The sequence below is a fragment of the Syngnathus leptorhynchus genome, chromosome 8 (assembly GCF_054491065.1).
Source record: "Syngnathus leptorhynchus isolate UIUO chromosome 8, UIUO_Slep, whole genome shotgun sequence".
NCBI lineage: Eukaryota > Metazoa > Chordata > Actinopteri > Syngnathiformes > Syngnathidae > Syngnathus > Syngnathus leptorhynchus.
Window position 1 is genome coordinate 5,604,839 of NC_141202.1, and position 27,908 is coordinate 5,632,746.

Consider the following 27,908-nt stretch of genomic DNA (forward strand, 5'->3'; position numbering starts at 1 on the left):
CCAAATTAAGCTCCCTGCGCACTGAGGTCCACTTCAATTTTGGAAAGTACATCAAGAATTTAAATATATTTGCTAAATTTCAGCGGCTGCTCTGTCACAATAATGCGACCAGCGAGGTGAAGTTGCGTGGTTGGCGACGCGCTACAGTTGCGCGTTCGCGGCGCGCTGCGGGCGGTTGCGCGATCGGACCAAATTAAGCTCCCTGCGCACTGAGGTCCACTTCAATTTTGGAAAGTATATCAGGACTTTAACAATACTTTCTAAATTTCAGTGATGGCTCTGTCACAATAATGCGACCAGCGCGGTGCAGATGCGCGGTCGGTGACGCGCTACAGTTGCGCGTTCGGCGGTGCGCTGCAGTTGCGCGATCGGACAAAAATGCGCAAATGAAGAAAATTACGTTTTTGTTTTTGTTTTTTTGCTAGGAACGGATTATTATTTTTTTCCATTGTTTTTAAAGGGCAATTATGATTTGGAATTCGAAAGATGATGATTGCGTTCGAAAACCGAGGCTGTAGTTGAATTGTACATCTTATGGAAGAGAAACTTTAGCACTACAAAAAAACACAATGTGTGGTTAGCACGTTTTTTTTTATCCATCTTTAAAAGCATTTTTTGCGTGTTCCCATTAGTTGCACATCCCTTGTTTGTGCTTTTATTTTTTAAACTGACCGGAAGCGCATTTCTCCGCGTTATCGCGTGCTTGGTATGTTTTCGCTCCTTGGTGTTTTTCACCGACTCTCTCAGTCAGTGTTTTTGATAGAGACGATAGAATACTCTGCCGGGTATTTCTGCAGGTTTACCTGTCAATATCATCAGAGGATCGTGGCATTTTGATCGTTTCTACTTCACTTGAAGTTTCTTTTTTTAACATGACTATTAAGCAAACGGCGTGGAGACGGCAGTGGGAATTAAATTTTACTCTGGTTCCAACAGCCTCTTTGAAGTAAACGGTGCAACGGGAGCACTTTTGCATACTTTTTCCCCCTTACAACTTTGTGGTAGAAACGCCTCTTGTTGTTGATAACTCAGCATTGGATATCCCGATTGCAGGTCTTTTTCTTCTTCTTTTTTTTTCCTGAAAATCGCTATTTTTGTTTTTCTTGTTGACTCTTCCGCCCTCACCTTCGGACCAGAGGTGTTGAGCTCAAGTCGAGGGCGACCACTTGGAGGTGGTCCTCTAAAAATGGAGGCTGTTATCGAGAAGGACTGCAGTGCGCTTGGAGGACTTTTCCAAACTCTTATCGGAGACATGAAGGTAAGATGAAAGAGGTTATTGCACAGCTTCCAACGGACCCGGCTAGACGACCATCTGTGTGATTTACTTGAGACTTTGTACATACTGCTTAGTGAAACTTGTTCGCGATGTTCTAATTTTTAGGCAAGCAGGTGGAAGTCGGACGTCTTATTTCGTCCTCTTTTGACAGAGACAATTGGCTGCTGTCTCAGCTGCTGTACTTGCCCCGGAGGAATGGAAAGAATGTGACCGTCGGAGTGTAATAACGTCCGCGGGGTCTACTTGCATAGGGGTTGACGTATGGGGGGCGCGCTGCAGGCATCGGTTTGCAAAGAAATTTGAAAACTTTACGCTCTGGTGTTTAATTCCATAGTCAATATTGTCTCTAATATCAGCCACCTACAGTTGGAGTGAAGAGGAGGTGAATATTTGGGAATTCCTTTTTAGATTTCTGCAGAAATTGATCATAAAATGTGGCATGGTATTCATTTAAATCAAAGTTAGAATAAACACTGCTTAAATTAATACAACACAAACAATTATATGTATTTTTTTTCTACGGTTGCGCGTTCGACGGTGCGCTACAGTTGCGCGATCGGACAAAATTAAGCTCCCTGCGCACTGATGTCCATTTTCAATTTGGGAAAGTACATCAGGACTTGAAAAATATATTCTAAATTTCAGCGACGGCTCTGTCACAATAATGCGACCAGCGCGGTGCAGTTGCGCGGTCGGCGCGCGCTACGGTTGCGCGTTCGGCGGTGCGCTGCAGTTGCGCGATCGGACAAAAATAAACTTCTTGAGCACTGAGGTCCACTTAAATTTTGGAAAGTACATCAGGACTTTAAAAATATTTTCTAAATTTCAGAGATGGCTCTGTCACAATAATGCGACCAGCGCGGTGCAGTTGCGCGGTCGGCGGCGCGCAACGGTTGCGCGTTCGGCAGTGCGCTGCAGTTGCGCGATTGGACAAAAATGCGCAAATGAAGAAAATGCTTAAAAAAGACGGGGTTTTTTTTGTCGTCTTGGAACGGATTAATTTTTTCCCATTATTTGTAGTGGATGATGATTCGGAATTCAAACGATTCACTTCTCGAACAGCCTTCTGGAACGATTTTATAACTGATAGACCCTTTTTCGGAAATAACGTCCAAGATTCCTGGGATGACTGATGTGAATAGCTCCCTTAAGGTCATGCCACCGTATGTCAATCAGGTTGTGATGAGAATTGGTTGTAAAAGGATACAAAAGTTGGGAAAGGGTACAAAAGTATCTTTAAAAGTCTTCGTGATCATAGTGAACTGTAAAACCAATTATCTATAAATAAAGAAGATTCAGCACTATTGCATCTCTTCCAAAGATGATTGTGAAAAAAAAAAGAAACAACAGAAAACTGTCATCTGATGACTTAACAGAAATTACTGGCACATGCCAACATCTCTCTTAACAAATCTACCATACGCAAATCATTAAACTATCATGGGGTTCATGGGAAAATCCCAAGGAGGGAGCCATAACTGTCTAAAAAAAGAAAACATTGCTGTGTGTTTGAAGTTGGATAGGGAGCTCTTGGGAGGAACACACAATGCCATGTGTGGGAAAAAAATGGCACAGCACCCAAACACCAAGACCTTATCCTAACTAAAGTGTGGTGGAGAGTAGGGCTGTCACAAACAAATAGCCTTATAATCAATTATTCTGTCAATTATTCCATTGATCACACGAATAATTTAACATTACCCCGAATCAGTATTTATCCTCTTCCCTTGGCCATATGAAAAGTACAAACACACGAATGAAGCAATTCGCACAGCATCCTTTTCCATGCAACCTTTCCTTCTGCAATCCTCCTCTGCTAGCTTTTTCGACCCATGCTGACGTACGCTAAGTGAGAGAGAGTAGTCAGAAGACGGCAAGAGCTTCATTGTTGGGTGTAATGTTTGACAGCATAACATAACATTCCGAAGGCACTTGACAGTAGTAGCACATCACTGGCAAACATTTGGTCAAGCCCTCGCTCTCTTTATCCTATGCCGTTCCACTGCTGAGTTCCATTTCATAGCCTGCAGGCTCAACTGAACACCATTTTTTTTTTTTTACTGCCATAGTTTAGATTCAACTATTTCAAGCGGTGGACCTCAATTTGGTAAATTTAGAGTCCCATTAGGTGCCGGGCTCATTATGACATGGTATTAATAGTTTTGCTGTGAGGGGACTTTTCCCAAAGAAGCCAGTGACCCATTTTGCAACCGACAGGACATGATGGTAAATATCTGTGTTTATAATCATTCTGATCTTTTTGACGGTAAAATGATCATTTGAAGAGTAATTTGTTTGGGCAACAGTTTGCACATCTGCGATATCAGATGTTATATAACCGGCGATTGTTAAATCTGTCTTGATTGCAACAAAGTTGTTCTCGTTCACAGAGCGGCTACCCAATTTGGGAGGACTTCATCACCAAGGCAGGCAAGTTGCAGTCACAGCTCAGGTGAGCATTTGCATGATTACATGGCTTATCTTTTTCATACTGAATCAATGACTCACCAATGACTCCTTTTATATTAAAAATAGCAAGTCTATCAAAGATGACTTTTTACCTTCCAATTAATGGTATAATATGCAAGTTCTTCCGAAATTTAAATAAACCTCTCAACATCCTTTCTGCCCTTCCTCTCTGTTCACGTCTCAGTCCGAATTGTCTTCTTCAGGCCGTAAATTTGCACACCTCCTGCCAGTCTTCTACTAACAATGTCCGCCGATTCTCACCCCTTCTCTTGGGCGCCTTTAAGTGGCCACGTGTCAGTAGACAAACAACTTACGACAGCTGTGATAAAAGCTTATTGTTCCCTATATACTGTAGCTGTGACTGTCCTGCCGTCTTGAATGATCTTTGATTAACGATGTACGTCACATTTCTTGCCGAAGAAGTGTCCACGTGTTCCTGGACAGACTCATGGTGACAGCTGTATAAAGGCTCAGGGACTTAACAATAGCAACCAGAGGCCACACTGTGTTCCTTTCCTCTGCTTTCTCAGTGTTACAACTGATTGATGGTGATATGTTATTCGACTGTTACCATCATTTGGGGGTTAAATATGTGACCCTGTCATACTTTAGCTCAGGGGAGCATTTGCGCTCTTGTTGCTAATGACTCCCAATTTGCTAGTCTTAGAGTACATTGCGACCACTGACCGCTCTGGTGAAAAGGTCACGACGGAACGAATGGAGAGGAATCTCCATTTGACATGGATGATCCAAGTCACAAGTGCAACAAGCGCTATTTATAGTCAGACTGTTGTGGGACCTCAAACTTTGCCCCAATTACTGGACTTCGACTCTGCCATAGGTGGCAATCGCTATTTCTACTGGATCGCTTCCAAGTTTTGAGACTCATCTCGAAGAGTGAGCTTCTTGTTCTAATGGTAAACCACTATCGGGATTTTTTTTTGGGGTCCGCTTTAATGTTTTCTTATAGCCACTTCCAATTTGGCACAAGTGGTGGTTTTGACCACAGCATAGCCAGCCCACACCCCATCCACCCATGGAGCTCTGTAATCTGTTGTGGGACCGGGTTGCATAAAGGGACACACACATGGTAAAACAAACACACCCACCTTCCCGCTTTGGTTCCGATAAGTGGCTAGCCAGCAGTGCTTGTGGCATGTGTCTATGTGTGTAATGATGTCCTTGGGGTAGTGCTCTGTAATTTAGACCCTCTGCACCCCTCTCACAAGGCACCTAGGAAATCAACCAATTACAGTGTTCGGACATTTTTTGGTCCATCAATGGCCTTTTTCCCCTCCTGCTAGTTTTGGTTTGAAGTATGGTGATTTCTAATCATGGACTTTTTTGGTCCGTTTGTTGGCCGATGCAGCTGTGTCTAGGGACGAAGAATTTATTCTGGGTTGTGGAAAAGGAAAGAAGCCCCTCAAGGCATGAAGAAAATCAGTTTGAGCTTGGTGACTTAGATTATATTCAATGTCTGCGTGCAATGGCCTAAGTACATTTGACATACATTCTCATCTGAAAATTGTTGGAATTTAGTGTCTCAGAAGTGGTGTTGAATTCACCTTCTTTCCAGGATGCAAATCAACCGCAGCTACATTCCAGTCTCAGCTGCACTAAGAATAGATGGTGGCAGTCCATGTATCATTGTCGGCGGCTGAGCACTCAGTCTATAGGGAGTGGAGGTTGACTTGGCCAGGCTTTACTCAACTGACAACAATAAAATTGAATCCCTCACATTAAGGACAGGTGCTTTTTGACATTTAAAACTATTCAAGAATGGTTTTACAAATATTTCTTTCCAATTGAAGGAATCCACTTTTTGTCAGTGAATAACTTGAGCTGACCCGACTTTGGGAGAGCTTTCGATCCATGAGTATTGGATAAATGATCTGATGGCTGTAGCTCCTCCATTGCCAGTGCTGTGCTTGAAATAGAACGGAATCTGAGAGTACCCTGTTGTTTTTTTTTCCATGGTCAAGCCACACCCTTGATCGTTTTTCTAAACTCTTCCCCCAAACTACTTGTTAGACAATGCTACGTTTTATGAGATATTTGTGTGATAAGAAAAGTGGTGTTGTTAAGACATTTTTGGTTCTAAATTGTGGAATTCAGTTGTTTACGTTATTAGTTCTGTTCTGTCATACTGGTAATTTAATGAAGCAATAGTAAAAACTGCAGCCCTCTTTCCCCCAGTTTAGTGCGAAGGTTCTCTCTTGAACCCTGGAAATAAACAAGCGTTGACAAATGGAATTACAGTTCAAAACAAATGTCTTATTCTCATTTCTTGATTTTCATTAGATTTTCATTTACTTTTGTGAGATTTAAGTTATTTCTTTGGCCACAACGGGCTTTTCTTTTGTTAGCAGAAATGTAGCAACAATTTTGTTCATGTGTGTACCTTCACTCAGTTCATGTTACCAACACACGGACTGCAAAATAGGATGTTTGTTCTGTAAGGATCGATCAATAAAGTGTTTTTTGTAACTGAAGCTCTTCTCTTTTTTTCATCTTCTAGAGCCACAGTGGTTGCCTTGGCTGCCTTCTTGGATGCCTTTCAGAAAGTGGCTGACCTGGCAACGAATTCAAGAGGTAGGAATCAAATGAATGGCTCCGCGCCATTTAGTGCAGGTGCTTTGGTCAAGTGAAACATTTTCGCTGTAGTTCAAAATCAATTGACACCCGTTAAGTTGTCCAGTTTGCAGAGAAGTATTTTTTTATGGTTGGTTTCTTTAACATATGTGTGATTAATTCATTATTATGCAGTTTGTAGCTTTGTTTTGATCATGCTCCCTCCCCTGGTTTGAAGACAGCTGCAGGGAAAATATTTGTGTGTGTTTGAGTGAGACATCAACTCCTTCCCAAGCACTGACCTGAGCCATCCCCCACCCCCCTCTCCTATAAATAACATGACTTTTTGTATTTCGGTCCTAAATCAACATCATTCCACTGCCCCGTACGTTACATAACGGATGCTCCTAAACACACTTCAGATTTATGACAGATTTCTCACAACTATAAAGTGATAAGAACAAAACACAAAGCACATTTTCTCAAATAAAGAAAACCACCCCTTGACAAACAAGACACAAGACAACCATGCTGCACACGGGTTCCCATTCAAACTGAACCGCACCATGACCTGCGGATTTGTACAAAGTGTGAAAAAAATTGAAACATAACTAACTGTAAAGTAGATAATCGACCAAACATATCAATTTTCAAAGGCACCAGCGGCCTTTGTAGTTGATGTTGTAAAGCCTTCACGTTGTAAAGATTGACAAGTTGATCTATCGACTCTGGGACAGCCGTCGGTCTCTTATGTTTATACTGTAGTTGTAAAGAACTTCAGATGTAAGTCATTGCTCTGGCAATGTTATCAATGGTACCACTGAAAGCTGAGACGGATTGATCCTTTTCCAACAGACTCGTTTGATTTTGTTAAAACTTTGGGGTGGAGGGGATTGGGATGATCGTCTTTTGTGCAATAAGCAATTATAATCCATTACAGTTACATTTTGCAGCGTTTCACATGATTTCTTTAAATGCGTGCTCAAAAAACACGAGCTGCATAAGAACATCTTGTGTTAGTAGTGTTAGCGAGATGTACAGTTTTACAATTCACATGACAACCACTCTTTGAGGTTAATTCTGCCGTGCTTAATGAGGGTCCATATTTGGCATAAGGTTTTGCAAAGCAGACATGGGAAAGTTGAGTTAATGTACACTAATAGCTCTCAGTTCATTAAATGTGGATGACGAACAGCGGGGACCAAAACTCTTAAGAGCCATATAGGAGGTTACTAATGAGTCTGCGTCTGCACCAAGTCCATAAGTCAAAAGGGGGCAAAACAATGACCATTAAATCCCATCATGCACTGTGTGCCATGAAGCACACCGGAACCTAAGTGGAGACATGTTCACAGCACAAGTATGAACATTCTCATGTGTGCATAGGAGTTAGCGTGTGCACGTGTGTACATTTTGCCAAGCACACGCTAAACACATCTTACCTTTGCCCAGTGATGTGTCCATTATTGCCCCCATTGACCCCACCGTTGTTCCCTGTCACCTCGTTTTACATCATCATCATTCTGAATGAGAAAACACACTGCCTAGTTTTGTCATATAAGTGACTCTGTTGCCCTTTGAAACACGTACAAACTTTTTGAAATTAGAAATGGAAAAACTGGGAAGTCTTATTATTCCTCTTGTGCAGTGACGTACATTTCAGTGCTCTTTGTGACCATACAGGAAACTTTGCTATGCTCAATTCATGGCTCGGCTTCTTGGTTACAGAGCAGCCTCACATCCTCAAGCGGGCCACTGCCTCAATGCCTCCTTTGAAAAGTCTGTCCTCTTTTTCACTTTTAGCCGTGGCGTGTACGAGCTCTGTCCTCTATCCCGCTTAGAATCCTGTTCTCTGTACAAGTTTGGTGCATGGGTCTGAATTAAGTCTCTGTTCTCGCTGTTTGACCCGACCCCATCCTGAGAATCGTACAAATAGCTGGAGCCAGCAATTTAACTATCTACCAAAATTGTCAAAAGCACACTGCCATTTACAAGTTTGCACAACCTTGTGTCTACACCCCCAAGCAACACTGCAGTTGATAAATACAGAATAATTTAAATCCAAATAATTATTTAAATGATGCTTACTTGTCTTTTTGACACACTTAATGACACATTTTAAAACTCTGCCTGTCATGAAAGCACATTTTTTAGGGCAATATATTTTCTGTAAAACCATTGTATTTTTTTAGGGCACCATTTTAGAATACATCAATGGGAAAATAATAATGGTAATAATAATTCAAGTAGGCTACATCTTTTGAAGAGCAATTAACATTTAACCTCAAGAATCGCAAACATTGGCATTAAAATGTAGAACAACAAATTAACTATGAAAAATTTTAGATCAGTAAAAGAGCTAGGGCCTATTTACAAAAATGACCTTACACAAATATTGACACACATGACTCTATCTGAAGTGTCAGAGTAAAATATTTCCATTGAACGTCCTCTTTCCGCTGGTAGTACATGGTCGGATTGGCTGTTTGTAAATGTTTGCAAATATATATATTTTTTCTAAGCAATACGTAGTTAAGCCTGCAGCATTTCTTGAAACGCTGATATCCTCAACACTTGAATGGCGGCATCTCTTCATAGATAACACCATGTGCCATCTGTGAGGCGTTAGAAATGCAGGCTGTCACGAAATGGACGGCCAACCATGTTCTACCGTGTTTTTTGTTAGGATTGATGCTCGTGTTTAAATGGACGGTGAGGTTTGTTGGATTGCATCTTTCATACAATCGCAACATCCAAGCCTCGTCCTGTTCTTTTGGCTTGAAACCAAAATGTTGTCACTGGAGCATTAGTCTTTGGAACTCATTCCATTTATGCCACTGAACCTTGTGTAGTTGTACAAGTGCAGCCATTTGAAAACTTTGCTTTGAATATGCTAATCATTTTCCCCCATTTCCATGTTGTTTGCACAGCCTGTTTGAATGAAGCAGCGTGACTCAATGTTGATGACGTATATAAACAAACTTCATTGAAACTGAAATTTCATAATTATTGACAGGCATGTTAATAACAATAAAAGTAACGTTATATTAGGTAAAAGTTAATTGACATTACAGAAGAAATATCGACCAAATTTTTTTCAAGACAACGAAATAGGCTTAACAATCTCTCTCTTGTCGGAGAAAGAAAGAATCAGTGTTGTACGTATGTGTCACCAATGATGTTTGTGGGTGTTGTCTCTGTTTGCACTTTGTTTTTGTTTCAACATGAACCTGGCCAGACCAGTGAGTTGTGTCGGGAACGCGGTCACAAGGCCCCGTGTTTTCTAAATTTAGTTTTTCCTTTCTTTAACAAGTAATGCTGTACTAAAGACCACATTCCCCTTGGACCTTGGGCTGCCAGCCAACAATCCATCCTCTGTTCTATAGTAGCACGAAGGCTCTTACATTCTCACAGTAGGTCTCATAGATATGGAGCTTCTACCTTGACTGAAACCCAAATAAAACAAGAGCATTAATCTGGCCATCGTTGGTGTGACTTTGACAGGAACTTTGGCTTTCATACAGGACTACAATGAAAGACTTCATATTTTTTCAGGGACTCTTTTCGCACTTCATCAAGCACGTTCTGTCTTAATTTATTACGCTCTGCAGCATTTTCTTGCTTCTTTGTATTGGCATGCCTGTCTACATTCATGATTGCCAAGGCAGATGTTTATTAGCTATTCTGTCAAGCAACACTAAAATGTTATTCACTTCATCATGAGGATTTGAAAGCCAAAAAGATAATAGGTTGATAGGTCTCGAGACAATAAAGTAACGAGATATAAATAATACAAAGTCGAAATACAAAATTTTCTCATTTGGGCAAACCCTGATAGAATTGATTGACTTCATAGTTTTGGAAATTGCTCAATAGTTGCCGCTTTTGAAAGCAACCCAGCGAGTTGAGTGGTCCTGATTGTTCCTTGTTGTGCCTCGGACACTTCATGAAGCCCTTTCAATGAATGATGTGCTTGTGTGAAGACCATGTGTATGTGGGCGGGCGGATGGATATGGGGTGACGCCGGGTTGGATAATGTCACCTCACTTGCTCGTTGACAGTATTAGTGGCACATGTACACATGTACACACTCACGAAGGCACACATAGTGGGTGTAATCTGTTGGTCATTATTTTAGACAAAGCAGTTGTTGTGTTCTAGTTGGAAACTGCTCAGTGTCTTCTGTTTATCTGGTTTTAATTTTCACCAGTAGACATGGGACTGATTACTGGTTTGACGGTTTAAGGTTCCAATTAGGGTTAAAACACTCCATCACCGGTAATGAGCTTTTGTTTTGTTTTTTTAGAGGACTTGTAAGCAGCTCCAATATGAGTAGCAATTATGTTGCTAGTCACCGATAATAATTGCAATTAGTTGACTAATTGGATCATCACAGCAGATTGCAGCAGCAAGCAGCTGCCTTTAGCAATGTATGTGTTATGAAATTTTAGATATTACTTAGGTATTCATGTCATGTCTAATGTCTTTACTGTTTATGTGGCAAGAATGTCTCTGGTGGAAAGGAACATCTTGCAGCTTTTATGACGTTATCGCGGGTGTTTTACTAGGGGACATACATACTGTCGTAAAATAAGTCTCTTCTTAAAAAGTTGTTTTGCTGCCGACCGGGTACTTTCCCATGCAGCAATCAGTACTTTGCCCTGAATATTTATTTTGGTCCTGACTTTAGCCAGTCATTGAACCAGACGATTGTTTTCTAACTGGGACAAAACCCAGACAGCAAGTACTAAGCAGCAGGGCACAGCCTACAGAGAAACGGTGAGCTAAGGCTGAGCAGAATTTATGAAAATGAATGGACAAGAATATATTTTGATTTTGACAGGAAGTATGCCATTACCATAACTGTAACATGCAAATATTTTGGTTATTGCCGATGCTGTTAATTTAGGGAAGCTGTGACAGACAACTTCCATTAGATTATGGTCTAATAAATTTATCTGTACTACTCATTTGCCTGTCAATTTATAATATTACACTTTGTCGAAAAACACAATGCACTCTTACTATCTTAAATGTGTCCCATTCATTACATCTGTTGATAAGAAACATTCAGAATGCCTGGAATGGAGCTCCTAGGCATTGACCCATTTAATAATTTGTTAACAAAAATGCTATTTGTCAGCTATCTTTTCTTGTTTGTCTGTACTCTCAAGACCTCGTTAGCATCCAAGTTGCAAAACCACACAGAGGCGGAAGACTCTCAAATTACTCTTTGCTGTCATCTTGACTCCCTCCACAAATAACTTCCCACCTTATACTTAGTGTTGAATATTTGTTTTTTTCGTTTTTTTTTGTAATTTGTATGAAAGTATTTTCTGGGAGTATTGATAAGCCCCCCTCCACACACACACACACACACACACACACACACACACACACACACACACACGCACACACACACACACACACACACACACACACACACACACACACACACAATTGTTACCATAACGATCTTGGAGAAATTCCACATTCTTTATTTATTTTGGCTGTTTGAATGTGTTTTTGCACCTACTACCGCTCTGATCTCATTGTTAACTTGCAATAAAATCAAGACGTTTGTCTGTGAAGCATTTTCACCAGGAAATCAATTTGGATGAATGAGTAGAAATGACTTTTCATAAAACTGAACCATTGTGAACACCAGTCGACACCATGGCATTTAATTCTGTCACAAAAAAAAAATAGTTTTCATTCAATGCTAATGTTCCAACCTCTTATCCCCTCCCCTCCTTTTCCTTCTCTGTCAACAGCTGTTGATAGATGTGTTCGGACATTTTTTTTTTTTGCATGTCAGCACCCGTTGCTTTGCAGCAGGTGTGTGTGCGTGTGTTGCCCACAGCGGTTCTTTTGTGGCTTTCCACTGAGGCTAGACATTCTGACTATGGAGTATGTAGGTTGCCAAAGTAAGACCGCTAAGGACGCTGGCTGGCTGTCATCTGATCTATTAAGAGAGTGGCACATAAGACCCCCTCATCATTCAGGAAAAACTGATAAAACAAGCTATTATTAAAAAAAAATGTCCTCATTGATGGACTTGCACCTCTTGTTTTGGCTCTTCTGGTCTTCAAGTCACAGAACTGTACCCAACACATTTGCTAGAATGAATAAAATATTTTATTGCATAGTTTAACGTCAATGATGGGCATTTATTACAAATGACAACTGCTATTGCCAGCAAATTAAATGTTGCAGTTTTGCAAAAACAACACACCAATAGAAGCTACATTTACACATTATTTCACAAAATTTCAACCATAGGTGAGTCATCACTGAAATGTTCTTTTTTTTTCCCCCATGATTTTATTTTTTTTTTTAAATTGCTTTTCAAAAGGATTTTATTCACACGTGTGACGAACTATGTACGTGTGAATGCATTTGTCTGTCATATTGAAAGACTGATTACACAGGCACATAAATCAGTGAATGAAACACGAGTGCAATGTGGGTGGCTCAATCTGGACATGCCAACAGCTCCAAAAGGAAAGTGTGTACCGCGGGAATATTTAAACTATGGCCCGGGGGCTATTTGTGGACTGCCTCCCATTTTTTCAGCAGCCTGTGTACTGTGTACATTGTACTAAAAATATTATTTGCCCATTTCACAATTTAAAAAAAAAGTGTCTCTTGCATTCTTCAAATTTTCTTTTTACGGCCTTCAGAGAATAGGACAGGAAAAGGAGAGTATTGTCTCGCAGACAAATACACAGCAATGTTTTCCATTGAAAGAATATTTAGATCTACACCCTGCCACAAAAATGTATTTTTGTTTTCTTTGATGGAAGTTGTATTTGCAGTAGGCAAAATGTACTATTGTTTGAACATTCCTGCTGCATTTTTTACAGCCATGCCCAAATGTACACCTCTAAGCCAACTCCAATTTGTTCTGGGGATGCTGGTTGACCTCTGAATTTGAAACATGATGTTTCCCATCAGAACATTTTTTGCAGTTCCCGAGTGCAAACGGTTGCATGATTCAACCTCAATCAAATGTACATGTAAATGCACACCACTCCAAGTGGAGGCCATTAATGAAGTCAATCATTCTTCAATAATCTTTCTTATGTTAGTGCAGCCTTCTTGTTTTCTTTAATGCTTTAATTGTTTTTAAAGTCGAGTGCCCCAGACCAGCTGGGTTAGTATTTATGCGTATGTTTGAATCCAGCTGTACGGTCTCCAGCCTCTTATCAGTGCAACCACTGCCCCCCACTTAACAGCAAACATGTGTTACGTGGCACACTGCTGGGATTACAACCTCTGTGCTCTGCAAGAAACTCAAATTGAATGTTTGCCGAAATATCTGGCCATAATTTACCCATCGCTCCGACAATCTCCTTGATGACCCATGGCAGTTTTTTTTTCCCCTATTTTTAGCTTCACTCTTCTGTATTATTGATTGTGGTGGTATCTTTTGCAAAAATGCGCTATTACCGAAAGGTTTCTTATTCCAATATTAATGTCTACTTTGTAAAAATTGATGCAATGGAGGGAAAAAAAATTGTCAAGTTAGGATTATTGTTCACTAGAATGTAACAATGAAGATTATCTTGTTTCTTACAATGACCCCCACACCCCAACTACTTAAATGTTGAACAGGTATAATTACAAGACTGCATGCCACGATGCAGCTATTTCTGCAGACAGCTAGCTACAGCGCTCCATATACACAATTAAAGCATTTTGGTAGGCTCGTCTGCTTTTGAGGTGCTCGGAGCTTGTTTTCGTGTGCTTGTTGATGTGAGCCAGACAGCGTGTGTGGCACCCAACTTGAATTGTGTCTATTTGTGACAGTCACATGACGCTAGCCAGAGTAGATGCACTGTGTATAACAGTTTTACCCAGAAAGAACCACAACCGTTTTACAACAAGAACATAGGAACGTTCACATTTAGCTAAAAGAATGCTCTCATTACTGCTATTGCACAGCAGAGAATGCATGACTGTGAACTCTGGGCTAGGATTAATGAGAATATTGTTGTAGTCGTGAAAATGAAAAGAAAGTTGACATTGGCTCGAAGTAAGTTTTCTAAAAACAAAGAGCACCTAAAATCATATGAGTCAAGCTGTAAATTTTATGGAAAGCCAGAACATAAAATATGCACAGTTACAGTATATACAAGACTCTTTTACAAAAAAGTGACATGCCAGAACCATAAGAGAAGATTTACATTTATCTGGCCTTTCCTTTTACACGCAACTGAGCAAAGCAGGCTCGTGCAACACAGCATCCCGCTATCGCATCATTTGATGCTTGACATGTCTAGTATGCCATATAAAATATTTGTCGGACAGCAACACAATAGGAAAAATGTTGGAGTCGGTGTTAAGTTACCCGCCCCCACCTTCTACCGCCATTACAGCATTCCCTTCTACCTTCTGTCCTGCTTTTGTTATTGCATCCATACTACCTTTGCCCCTCCCAAACTCATCTCCCAAGCACTGTTTATGGAGAACAGCCTCCAAGAAAAAAGTGGTCAAAATGCCAACTTCAACATAAAAGGGGCTAGACGTGCACATGCAATTTCCATGGTAACTGGCAATTGTTGCCGAAGCCATACGTTGACATAGACGTACACTTGTGCCATAGGGGGAGCATCATCGGTAGACACCTTTGTGGCAATGCCCATCACGTTTGGCTGCATGGGTCATTTCAGATGAGACTTCTCCATTCAATAGGACATTGTTCAGACAAAACAGATTGCAGGTATTGCAGTCACATTGCCAACCCTTGACAGAGGCACTCTTGTTACTGCTTCAAGATGACTGCGGTCTTTCCATATGCTTCATATCAAATCCAGATGTACGGGTGTGGTAGAAAAAAAAATACATTATCAGCTGAAACCAAACTCTTCCCCTGACAGTACTGACTTGAGCTGCTGAATTACCGTGCAATGAAGAGATTTTGCCAGTACTAACACTTTCTTGGGCCTTACGGCCTCCCTGTGGTACTCTTGACATCTGTTAGCCCCACCCTCAAGAATAACATGTTGTCTAGTGGTGAATGGATAGATGGATGGATGGATGACAAACAAGTGGAGGAAGAAACAAAAGAGCATCTTGTATTGTAATTGTTAGTATCATTCACTTGCTTAACACGTTCTGGCTCACTCATTAAAAGAGGACAAACGTTCCAAAAATGTTCAATGTTGTCTCAAATGAACTAGCAATAAAAAGAAAAATCATTTTTTTGTTTCCAGCCTATGCGTTCAATCTGTAAAAACGGTGCTTACTTCACCAGAGCACAGTACCACACATCCATGCATAAGAACTTTTTGGCCCCACCTTTTCCCACATGCAGACACAAAGTCGTGCAAAGACGAACTCGCATATAGACACAAGAACAATCTCACACAGAAACCTGAGTCACACCGAGCAGTCAAACAAAAGTTCTGTCAGTCACCTTGACGTCCCGATGCAGACATCCAGTCTGAAGGACAGCTGCTAAGCCTTCAGGAAAGAATATGACACGAGTCTTTCGGGCCTTAATATCATCGTGGTCTTGTCTCGGTATGAAATAATGAGCCATTGTGTTTGAAGATTTGGGCACGTCACATAGCCTGGTTGCTACAGCCATGGCAACAGAACTATCCAGAAAATTGGTGATGTTACAATTTATTCAGTAATAAATATTTGCTGCAATTCTTATTGTCAATTTTATAGCTTTGTGTCCTGCCGCTCTCCATACCGCGTTAACGTAGTGGTCACCTTTCTTTGTGATCAACTGCCCAAAACATAGAATGTAATTATGAAATACTTCTCTGGCCGGCCTCAAGTATCCAGCGAGAGTTTTAATGACAGCTTTGTGAAGTCATCTTGTTGTTAAGGTTTGCTGCTGAAATTGTTTCAACCTAGGCATAGATGGTTTTGTACAATTCCCATCAGCAGGAGACACTTAAACTGCTCAGTGCCATTTTAGGCATATTGTGACTTTTTTTCATTTGACTTTTTTCTCATCGAGTTTCGTCTTCCCTCCTTTTTTTGGTCATTGTACTGTGAGAGCGAGATTGTCACGTGGAAACTGTGATGTCCTGATCTTTGAATATATATTTTGTCTGTCCAATGAAGCAAACACTTTGTCACTGATTCATTCAATTCAATTATGCCTGTTTTTTTTCTTTCTATTTTTGTCTTTCAGGAGGCACCAGAGACATTGGATCAGCTTTGACCAGGATGTGCATGAGACATCGCGGCATTGAAGCTAAATTCAAACAGTTCTCCATGTAAGGAATTGAATTTGTGTGCGAATGTTTGGCACCTATCTTTGCTCAAGTACTGCACTACTGACATTTATTTACATGCCAGTACTGTTTTGGTCAGCACTTGACCGGAATGTATAATTGTCTGGTTTTGCATGTACAATCAAGCCTGCCATCCTGGAGTATGTCGTAACACGACACATTTAATGCGCTTCGACCCTCACGAGGCACATCCAATAAACCTCTCTGCGTCTGTGGTGTCACTCTACGTGCCAAGTGTTGATGTCATGTGCGAGAGTGCCCCCTGTAGTGCTGTACTTGTGCGAGAGACGATGCATATAGCATGACGCATTAAGAATGTTTTAACGTCAACCCTCACACATGTCCACCGCATATCTGTCGCCATTTCCCACACACACACACATTACCCAGACAAGGGGCTCTAATTTCAAATGGCATTTCAGCACATTCCTTCAGGATCTCCATAGCAGGACCTTGTCGGTGGAAGCTTCACCCACCCACCCGCTGACAGACAGACAGCCAGAAGGACAACAGACAGAGACAGAGAAATGTCCACAAGAGAGGGTTGCGGTCTAATTTTAATCGTATGAACTAAGCCTGCAGCTGCCGAGCCCTCGCAGCTTCTTAAACACAGTCACATATGCACAAATGTCTCTGGACTCAGTGAGGTAATGATTGACAGATATGACTGCACAAGCTTCTAACATCCCACTGTGACACAGTTGGATATAAACACTGTTGCCCAGGTCGCCTGCCTATTAATGATTGACAAACGCGACGTCACCTTTTACTTGTAATAGCCAGTTTTCCGGGCAAATATGTCAATAAAGTCTGCAGTGAGGTTGTAACGTGAAAATTTAACGTGAAAATATTTGCCCTTGTCAGTCTCAATGAAATATACTGAAAATGTGGATAACGGGAGGACCTGTAAATTATAAATGAACTTCACTAATAAAATAATAATAACTAGGATTTTTCTGCAGGACTTTCCTGGAGGCTCTGATCAACCCCCTACAAGAACAGATGGAGGAGTGGAAAAAAGGGGTCTACACTTTGGATAAAGACCATGCCAAAGGTAGAACAGTCATAGGTCACTCGCTTAAGGCCATCACCATAATTACTTCATCATCCTATTGTTCGAGAAATAAAATGGGCATCGTAGTTTTTCCCCAGACTCGATGAATTTTCTTTTCTTTTGAGTGCCTGTTTACATACGTCATCACCATAGTTGAAGCGGTGTGAAATAATTAGCATTCTCAATTTCTCTCTTTGCTTTATCTGATGTCTTTGCAATGACAGAAAATTGGGCCGAATCAATGGAATTCATTTGGTTCCAAAGCTTAATGCCACAGTGGTAATGTTTTGGGTTCAATCCAGATGGACACAGTGGCTGGCTAACGTCAACAAGCTGGAATGTCGCATTTGTGTGAAGAAAGTTGCAAGACAGTGACCCTTAAGTTAAAAGTCCATTTCAAACACAGCCGTCCCAACCAATTGTAATGCCTGACATGTAGCGTTACTGGCTGTATAGAGAAAGAGATATAGCCATTTAACACTCTTGAGACACCTGCATTTAAATGAATGCTGCTGACGTTTATCAGGCAGCACAAATCCCCCTCCTAAAAAAAATTGCCAGCCTTATACAAATAGGTGATCGGTGAAGGAGATAAAAGTTCTCAGAATCTCATTTTACTCTGCCGCTATATATATATATATATATATATATATATATATATATATATATATATATATATATATATATATATATATATATATATATATATATATATATATATATATATATATATATATATATATATATATATATATATATATATATATATATATATATATATATATATATATATATAATTTTCTTTTGGCATGTGTTACTATTTGAGTCCATTTGTTTTTACAGAGCCTGATTCTGTTTTATTGTAGATATGTAAGGTATTTGAATTGTTCTATATTTTAATGTCAAAGTTGATATTTATGTGAATCAAAAGGTAATGGCGCTTGAAAAAGATGTAACCTTCTATAATATTAGCAGTGACATTAAAAAAACATGCTATTGCTTATGGTGGGTTTCTGGGAAAATACGTTGTCATAAAAAAAAATATCACGTAAGGCCAAGTCGCTGTCATCACTTTGAGCAAAGAAACATTTGATTGTAAATCTGCTATGCCATTGAGGGACATTTACAAAATTCTTGCACACTCTTTTACTGTTTGTCCTAACTAGAGTACAAGAGAGCTCGGCAGGAGATCAAGAAAAAGTCATCAGACACACTGAAGCTTCAGAAGAAAGCAAAGAAAGGTAAAAAGACACTCTTAGTTTTGCTTTAATGCCAATGTCTTTTGAATAAATACATGACAAAGTAGGACCACAGTGAGACGTGCAGAATTACTTTGTCCTGACTGATGAAGACTTGTGCAAATCTGGTACAGCTAAACATTGCCTTACTTGGTAGCTTGCATAGGGCAGTTTTTTTTTTTCTCTCTCTTAAGTTCTCTTAGCTCAGGATTTACAAACACGTGTACCCGCATATAAAGCACTTGGATATATTGCTATGTTTTGGGATGTTTATAATTTGGCGTTTTAAAACATGACGTCAGTTAAACTTGTAAAGCAGATTTGCTAATCATTCCTTGTTGTTCTTGAACAGCAAGTCACGTTAAATACGCCGGCTGACCACAATGCAAACATTTCTAAAAGGAAGGTGTCGTTCTTTCAGTTGACTTTGTTTCTCTCCTTGTTCACATATGGTTCTGATAACCATCCTTGTCTTCCCGGAGCTGACACTTGGGGTAAGTCAGTGTCAAAGTGTCAATACATAGGTAGATATTTGTAATGCTTTGTCAACACCGTTGCTTTCATTGTGCAGAAGCTCATCAAAATAGACTGATATGGAATATCAGTTGGCTAACTCTAAAAATGTCATCTTTAATTTACGTTTTGGGGTTGCTATGGGCACATTGATAGAATGCTACTGGTTTAGAAGCCATACCCTAGGAAACGGAGACGCTTTTAATGTGTCTTTCCTTGCCTCCTTTCCTTTGTTTTTTCATGGCTTTTCTCGTTCAAGCTGTGCGGTGGTTACACAGCATGTTGAATTAAACTCTTCACTCAACACTTTCCTTGGCTTCCAAGCTCCGTATTATTAGTCAGCACTAAAAAAGCAAGTTTCTCAATCTGGCGAACAGCAGAAAAGGCAAGTATAAAGCTCACGGATCAACATCCGCTTGTTTTTAAAAAAGCTTATGGTTATTTTGCACTGATGTGCAGTTAAGATGGGATTTGTCAGCATTCGGACTAAATAACAAATATCGTCTTTCTTGTAGTTTGGAAGACAATAGATGAGCCACAACTCTAAAGCAACTAAAAAAATTAATCAAGGTTTCTCATCCCATCTACGTAAAGTCCTAAGACGAGCAAAGTCAGTACACATGGTAATAACAAACAGCCCATGACTGTGGCTTAATGTAATCACTGCTCATGTGCAACCTGGAGAGGTTAATCGTGTGTGAGTGCATGTCAGATCACATGAACCGCACATACACAGGCAATGTCCGAGTTCAGTTCCCACTATTTTCTTGTTAACATTAATTGCAAGGAAAAGGGAAATGTTTTGGAGGCTAGTCGTTTAGATACTAAAGGGGTACTTTACTTATTTAGCACTTTTCAGCTATGAAAACTTCATATTTTGTCTCTAATCTATTCGATAATTTCATTATTTTTCCTGTATAAGTGACAAAGGTGATCCACATAAACGTGCATTTGTGTGTGCACATGATCTTTTGTATCATTTCACTGATTTCTCTGTGAACGATGTCTCAATGTCCGTGGAAAAATACTAAAAAGGTGAAGAAAAGTTGAGGGATAAAAACCTCACCGGACATTTCTTTGAAGACAAAAGGAGTGAGGTGGTACACATGTACTTTGAAAACAAACGACTGCTCTACTTAAAAGTCATCAGAGAGTGCCAGCCTTCTCCTGTGGCATCACGACAGTAAAATTTCTACTGCACAATGAGAAAAGTCGGGCTTTGAAGTTCTAATCATTGTTCCACCACTTATTGTCGGACTTTCAAAAATGACTTGTTAACAGTAGCATGAATCACAAATACCGATTGGACTCAATGTCACATTCAAACAGTGACAAAAAAACAAATATTGCGTGCTGGAGTAAAGAATAGCTCACAAGTTTGGTTATGTGGTTTAAGCCAAACAAATGACACGCACCCTTCGGCTGAGTTATACAAGTAGTTCCCATCATTCCCTTTGTACAGTCTCACGAGGAACTTATTGTGTTTGCCATTTAAGTGAAATGGAACTGCAACTTATATAGCATATGTCATCATGAAGTGCTGCAAAATTTCTCCGTTTGTTGTAATTGGGCATTTCCTTCCTTTGGGTAGAGGCGTGGATCAGTAATGAACTCCATTCACTCAAAGCAGCCACGAAACATGCAGTGTGTATTTGTTGACATCATTCGTCATGTCTCATTGCCATCGCTTGTAATTTAGTCCGTCATGTAATGATTTTGGTAATGATGTAGTGTAGCTTCAGTGGACTATATATATTGAATTTGTTATCATGTTTGTGTTCACTGGGAGTTTAAGCAGAGTGTCTCAGATTTTGCAGGATATTTTATGTGCCAGCTTTGGACAAATGCCAACCTTTGCACCTCCATTTGCAAACCCAGGATGGCTGGATTTGGGTTCAATGTATTTGGTGATTCCACATGTACGACACAATGTTGTTGTTTTTGTCAATTTGTTGCTTTTTGTAAACGGCAATTGACTTGGCGAGTGAACCTTCCTGTTCAGTATTGTAAACTCCTCTTCATCTTTTTCTTCTGTCCATAACCTTTGCTAATTTTTTTTTGTGTGTGTGTGCTCATTCCATCTGGCAGGTCGTGGTGATATCCTACCCCAGTTGGACTGCGCAATGCAGGATGTCAATGACAAATACATTCTTCTGGAAGAAATTGAGAAAGAGGCCCTGAGGAAAGCACTAATAGAGGAAAGGCAAAGATTCTGCGCCTTTGTAGCCATGCTGCGGCCTGTAGTGGTATGTAACGTCTGGGTTTTCCTTCAGCACACCTCTTGATTGCTCAATACTAAAAAAAAATATTTACGGGGTCACACTTCTAATACACATTTGGACAAACTGGATAATTGTGTTAATACTTACTGTGATTGCTCACTCTGCTCTGCTACAAATGATTCTTACAGGATGAAGAGATTTCAATGTTGGGAGAGGTTACCCATCTTCAAGCCATTTCTGATGACCTCAAATCATTGACATCTGATCCTCACAAGCTACCCCCTGCCAGTGAACAAGTAATAAAGCAATATTTAGTGACTTTTTTAATGATCACTTTCAAAAGGTACACCATGTGTGCAAGTATTTTAATCTTGTTTTGTTCCTTCTAGGTGATCATGGATCTGAAAGGTTCAGACTACAATTGGTCATACCAAACTCCACCCTCTTCTCCTAGCACCACTACGTCCAGGAAATCCAGCATGTGCAGGTAACAACACACGATATGCACAGTTCAGGCCAGGTTTTATACTCCTCTCATTGATTCAATGTGTCTTGCAATGTATTGTTAGTTGACATCCAATAAAGCAAAAATCTGTAACTCGTGTGCCAGCTAAACATTTGTAAACCCGACAGTCACAGTAAGCAACAAGCTTGGTCCTTCATATGCTCAGGAAGAGCCATCTTCTCCCGTTGGCATTTTAGTCATCCTTTTACGTATTTGGCTTGTGCGCTTTATAGGTACGCCGATTATGTTATGACTCAAGTGGCCTCCGTCATTACAAGCTGTAGTACATCACCATGGGCTGCTGTGTTAATGATTTCCTACCTTGTTTCCTCCACACACCCCAATTCCCTGCCTTCCTCATTTGCTCGTTTTCCCGACTCTTGATGCAAATCCCATCCTTTTCTTCACCTTTTTGGGTGGTTTTCTGTTCCACCGTTGACTGTCCCTTCCTCCCTCCCTTCTCTGTCACAGTAGTCTGAACAGTGTTAACAGTAGTGACTCCAGGGGATCAAGTGGCTCTCACTCTCATTCTCCTTCCTCCTCTTCTTCCTCCTCTTCCTCACACCACCTCTTCCACCACCATCAACCTCGCCAACGGTATCGCAGCTCCACGCTGTCGCAGCAGGCCCCGGCTCGACTCTCCAGCATCTCCTCCCACGACTCTGGCTTCGTGTCTTCATCGCATGATCAGTGCATATCCTCAAAGTCATCGTCACCAATGCCGGCAAAAAACAAGGTGAGGGACATGCTCTTTGCTAAACACTTGTGCACCATATGAAAATTACGACTTACAATCTGAGTGGGGGATATAGCTGTTAATTCTCTACCTAACGAGCATTTTGAGCAATAACTTGATGTGACTGTGGTGAGGTTGACTGCACAGGAAATTAGTGTGCTTCTATTGTAGCCCAGGGCAAAGCAGGTCAGTCCCGTGCTACTATTAAACTGTCCACCGCTGTGAAAAACCGGCGTTTGCAGAGGCTCAGACATCCTGAGTTAATATCTTTTCCAAATGTGCATCTTAAAAAGTAACTCACAAGCAGGCTGGAAGTATTTTTTTACTGTTTCCTTATTCACAGGTCTCATTCTTGAAATTCAATTAAAAAAAAAGTGAGAATGGGGCTGGTTCACGTTGATTTTCCGCAGGGTTGGAATAAATGAGTACCAGACCTCACCAAGTCACCCAGTAGAAGTTAATAATATGATGCAATGATTGTGTTTTACTTCAACACTTGTAGTTGCTTAAAATATGAATACATTATAAATTTTTATGAGTGTTCTTTTAGCTCGCCAAACACTCCAAACATAACTGGCTTTTTTTTTTTTAATGCACTTCCCGCTGCACCTTCTCCACAGCCTGTACGGTCACATGAGTGCACATCTGACTAACTGCTTCGAACTATGGAAAAGTTGCCCGTGCTGTCTAACATAAAGCTCGTCTGGCTGTTTTTCTGTCTTTGCCCTTGCTATCCTGTCTATTTGTGTTTGTCATCTGCTACCATCTTTTTCCCCGCCTGCTGCTGCTATGCTTGTTGCCACAGCCTTGCGCCGGTTCCAGCTCTTCTGATGCGTCAGAGTATGAGCAACTTCACGGTGACTTGGGCAGGAACCCCCCTGCTGGTGCTGCGTCTCTACATACTGTTGACAAGGTTAAACACTCTTCCACTGTCTGCTCAAAATTAACCTGCATCCTTGCCCGCATCCTGCATCATACTGAAGTTAATACTTGGCGGAACATGACGTCAACATGGCTGTTTTTCCCTTCACATGACAATAAAATTCTGATGAGCTAAAGGAAAGTACGAACTGTCCCAAATAAGGACTCCAGATCCAATGTCATTTCCATTATTTGTCTCTTCAGTTAAATCATTTCTTTTCTTTTGGCTTTTCTTCTATGTTATGTAATTTTACAGAGCCCTGAAGGTGACATGCAAGAAAGAAAAAAACGAGAAAGAAACTTTGCCTTCCCTCGCAAAGCGAACACGGTTTGTTTTTCTTCCATGTCACCTTAGGGTCTTTGTACCATTTTGATATTTGTACAGGGTGGGTGAAAAGTAACTAGGCATTAAAATTTGGTCATATAATTTTCATTCCCAGTACTAATACGTTGAAACAAATGTTATGTTATTTTATTACAATTCAAGAAGAATTTAAAAGAAAAGTAAGCTGCTATGTATTTTGGCTCACTGAGTCCTTTTTAGAAAATCAACAATAAGACAAGAAGAAATCCCCATTAATGCTGTCTCTTTACAAAAAATAAAAATTATAATGGCGTCAGCGTTACTAAAAATTCTATTGGTAATTATGTTTCGCCCACACTTGTTCTCCCAGTTAATGTTTTTCTGTTTTGCTTATATTTTCATACCATTTATCATTTCAGTAATTCATCCCATCGTTTGTTTTTGTTGTCTCTTTTTGTTGTAATCCACCAACATACACAAGCAGCTGTCCAATGGCTTTGACCACTACAGCCCAGCCAACTCCCCCACCAATGGTGGGAGTTTGAGCTCAGGCACCAGCACAGCTTTCCCCTTCTTCCCTCCATCCTCCTCTTCCTCCTCCTGCCCATCGCGATCATGGTCACGTCCTGCCTCAGCGCTCCTGCCAGACTTACCTCACAACTGCCCGATGGGCTCTCCCATGATGCCTTCCTCTCATGTTCCTAGCTGGAAGGTTTGTCTTGAAAAAAAATCCAGGGTCTGATCAAAACATGCCATGCTTGTGTTTTGAAAGAAAGAAAGGAAAAAAGTGTTCAATTGTTTTAGTCTTACAAAAAAAAAAAAAGATCAGAACGACGAGTTGTGTTTCTTTCCAGGACTGGGCAAAACCGGGCCCATACGACCAGCCCATGGTCAATACATTGCGAAAGAAGAAAGACAAGGGGCCTCCAGTTGTAATGGAAAGTAACGGACTTACAGGCAGGGAAAGCAGCGCATCGCAAAGCCTTTCGACCTCTACTCCGGCTCCAGCTGACCCGCATGCACCTCAAAAGGTCGCACTGGAAGAAAGAAACAGGACACCACTCAAGGTTATTTTCCCCATATCCGCTTGTCTTCTCATATAGTTTAACCATATTAAAATGTGTTGATGTCTCCAGCCTGGTGATCTTGAGGCCCATGATGAGCTAGCTACGGCTTTATCAAAAGGCCTGGAACTGGACACCCAGAGGTCCAATCGGGACTCAATCCAGTGCTCCAGTGGGTACAACACTCAGACAAATACACCCTGCTGCTCCGAGGACACAATTCCTTCACAAGGTAACACAAAGCACGCAAGCAACAAGTTGAGTTTAGTCACTAACCTTTTTTTTTCACCAAATTCTTTCCATTTCATCCCCTCCAGTGTCAGATTTCGACTATTTTTCGATGGCCGAGGAACCGAATCCTGAGCAACAGCAGCCCGACTTTGACAAATCATCCACCATCCCTAGAAACAGTGACATTGGCCAGTCATGCCGACGCATGTTTCAGACCAAGCGGCCCGCATCCACAGCTGGCCTGCCCAGCACACCTGTGCAGGGGGGCTACCCCAACGGAGGCCCTCCCTCAACACCCACCCACACACATAGTACACCTTCTGGGCCTTATCCACCTACTCCGACAGGTTGGTACATCCCACACGTGTACCCTCACCTCTCCCTTTAAGTACAGTGGTACCTTGACTTATGAATTCAGTGAGTTTTATGACCAAGCTCGTAAGTCAGTGTAAAGCATCACAGTACCTGAATTGCTTCATTTGTTTTTGCCACTCAAGTGGCATAACTTCATTTCAAGACACTTATGTTGGTAGTATTATGTCAGTTCTAAGACATTACTCATTGTAATTTTGATTTTTTTGTGTGTGTTTCTGTCCCTACAGGTTGTTCAAATCAGGGCTTTTATTCTGGATACCATAATGTCTCTGGGTCCTATTCTACAGGCCATGGTCCAGTTATTGTCACTCCAGGGGTTGCCACAATCCGCCGCACCCCTTCTTCCAAACCTTCTGCCCGCCGCTCAGGCTCAGTTGTCGGCGGAGGTCCCATTCCTATTCGTACACCAGTCGTCCCGGTTAAAATTCCAACAGTTCCTGACATCTCAGGAGTGGCAAATGGGAGCAGGAGCGGAGAGGAGATCCGAGGGAGTCCAGATTCTTCCACGTTCTCAAGAGGAGACAATGCTGGAGTGCCGCCTGGGGTGTCTTGGAGTGGTCAGGCTTCCATCAATCCTCCCACCGTCCTGCCGGCCAACCAACTGGCCCAGCAGCACCCTCATAGTGAGCGAGGAGAAACCGAAACAGGAGAGGAGACGGATGGCAATATGTTGATGGCTATCCGTAACGGAGTCAAGCTGAAGAGGACCCTCACCAATGACCGCTCGGCACCTCGCATCGCATGATTACGACAACACACAATCAAGAGCGTGTGAGAGAGAAAGGAAAGAGATTGAGACAAGGCATTTCATTCAATAGGAAAATTTGCCTGCTCTTTTTGATGGCGTGTTAGGATGTCATCCGACATGATTCGGATCATCGGTGTGATCACTTTGACTCGTTGCTGCTTTTTCATTTGTTTTCATGAGTTTTCTCGCTCCCGCTCTTGCCTGACTAAATCTTTATGTCCGTGTTGCCAAAAAAAGCGTTTTCCTTCTTTTTACACTTACCTTCTCGTGCTCTTACACAGTGCTTGACACTTTCAGCATCACCCTTTGAACAAGGATGTGTAGCACATGTCTACTATACAGGAAAATGTGTACACAAACAGAACATTTTGTAGCATTTATTAGCAGTTATTAGCACTGCCTCATACTGCAGTTATTTGCGCATAGACGTTACTAATGTTATGTAAAAAATATGTTCAACAATTTTTTTTTAATGAAAGTTTAAGTTTAGAAGAAAAACATAACAAAGTGTTTCTTTTGCAACACTGTGTATCATATATTCTATCACCTGCAGACAAACTGGTGTTAGAAATGTTACGTCAGTGGCGGCATCGAAACACATCCACTAAAATTTGTGTTATTTAAGAAATTTCGTTTTATTTTACAGTTGTTGCAGCAACATGGGGCCTTGTGCCATATTTTGTGTGTTTGCATTTCAGTTAAAGCACTGTGCGATCATTGTAACTGCATATGGGCCTTGTAAATATTATTTCGATTTACAAAGATCTTTATTTATTTTCTCCATTTTGCAATGTTTATATCTTTTAAAACAGTGGTATTGACACCCATCCTATCTGATTTTCCGGCTTTAGTGCCATATAGTTTTGGTCTATTATTTCACCTTCATTTACGGTATAATTCATTTTCATTTTGTCAAGGCTGGAAGGAATAAAGCAAATAAGTCCGTAGAAGGTCAAAACAAGCATAACCGTATTGACTTTGCTATAAAGACCCTTCATCAGCATTAATACTGATGATATAGGAATACATTTAGTGCAGTCCCACCCCACAAAAAAAAAAAATCTTATTGTTTCATTTGAGTTGTAATCTCACCCGTTTTAACCAAAATACTCATATTTCAGCTGTCCACTTGTACATAATACGTATTATCCACCATTCACATTAAATGGCGAGTATAGCAGTTATATCTTATATCAGAGTTCTGTATCTAGTGACTTAAGAAGTATATACTCTTCTGTTAGGAGGAGTGGAAAGTCAAGTTGTTTTTGTTCAGGATTATAATTTCACACTCACTGCGTTAGACATATCTACCTGTCTGCACAATTGAACAGTTTGTTCCCTATAGTACGTTATTCTTTTGTGCAATGACCATGTCAGCAATATAATAAAAACAACAAAGACGAATGTGCTCCTTGTACTTTA

General features: G+C 40.8%; 1 protein-coding gene across 6 annotated transcripts; it reads left to right on the forward strand.

The window, feature by feature from the left end:
• The first annotated feature begins 678 nt into the window (after positions 1 to 678).
• On the forward strand, positions 679 to 27,890 carry LOC147052150 (protein MTSS 1-like). Of its 6 annotated transcripts, none has more exons than XM_085918829.1 (17): positions 679 to 1,258; positions 3,667 to 3,728; positions 6,264 to 6,337; positions 16,473 to 16,557; positions 17,538 to 17,629; positions 18,796 to 18,870; positions 21,469 to 21,626; positions 21,791 to 21,898; positions 21,992 to 22,089; positions 22,582 to 22,843; positions 23,649 to 23,756; positions 24,021 to 24,092; positions 24,553 to 24,780; positions 24,923 to 25,135; positions 25,205 to 25,364; positions 25,450 to 25,710; positions 25,966 to 27,890. In XM_085918829.1, exons 1-17 carry the CDS (start codon positions 1,187 to 1,189, stop codon positions 26,481 to 26,483), a joined length of 2,646 nt encoding a protein of 881 aa, XP_085774955.1. In that variant the 5' UTR covers positions 679 to 1,186; the 3' UTR covers positions 26,484 to 27,890. The 6 variants fall into 6 exon arrangements, with proteins under 6 accessions (XP_085774955.1, XP_085774954.1, XP_085774956.1 ...); XM_085918828.1 differs by having other exon boundaries at positions 680 to 1,258; positions 22,579 to 22,843; XM_085918830.1 differs by lacking the exon at positions 24,021 to 24,092 and having other exon boundaries at positions 680 to 1,258; positions 22,579 to 22,843.
• The last annotated feature ends 18 nt before the right edge of the window (positions 27,891 to 27,908 follow it).

What these genes read in the sequence shown, in the direction of transcription:
- LOC147052150 (XM_085918828.1), top strand. Translation starts at nt 1,187, where the DNA reads ATGGAGGCTGTTATCGAGAAGGACTGCAGTGCGCTTGGAGGACTTTTC. An exon ending in AAGTTGCAGTCACAGCTCAG is followed by an intron (nt 3,729 to 6,263) that starts GTGAGCATTTGC and finishes TTCATCTTCTAG; the next exon opens with AGCCACAGTGGTTGCCTTGG. An exon ending in TCCCTCGCAAAGCGAACACG is followed by an intron (nt 24,093 to 24,552) that starts GTTTGTTTTTCT and finishes ATACACAAGCAG; the next exon opens with CTGTCCAATGGCTTTGACCA.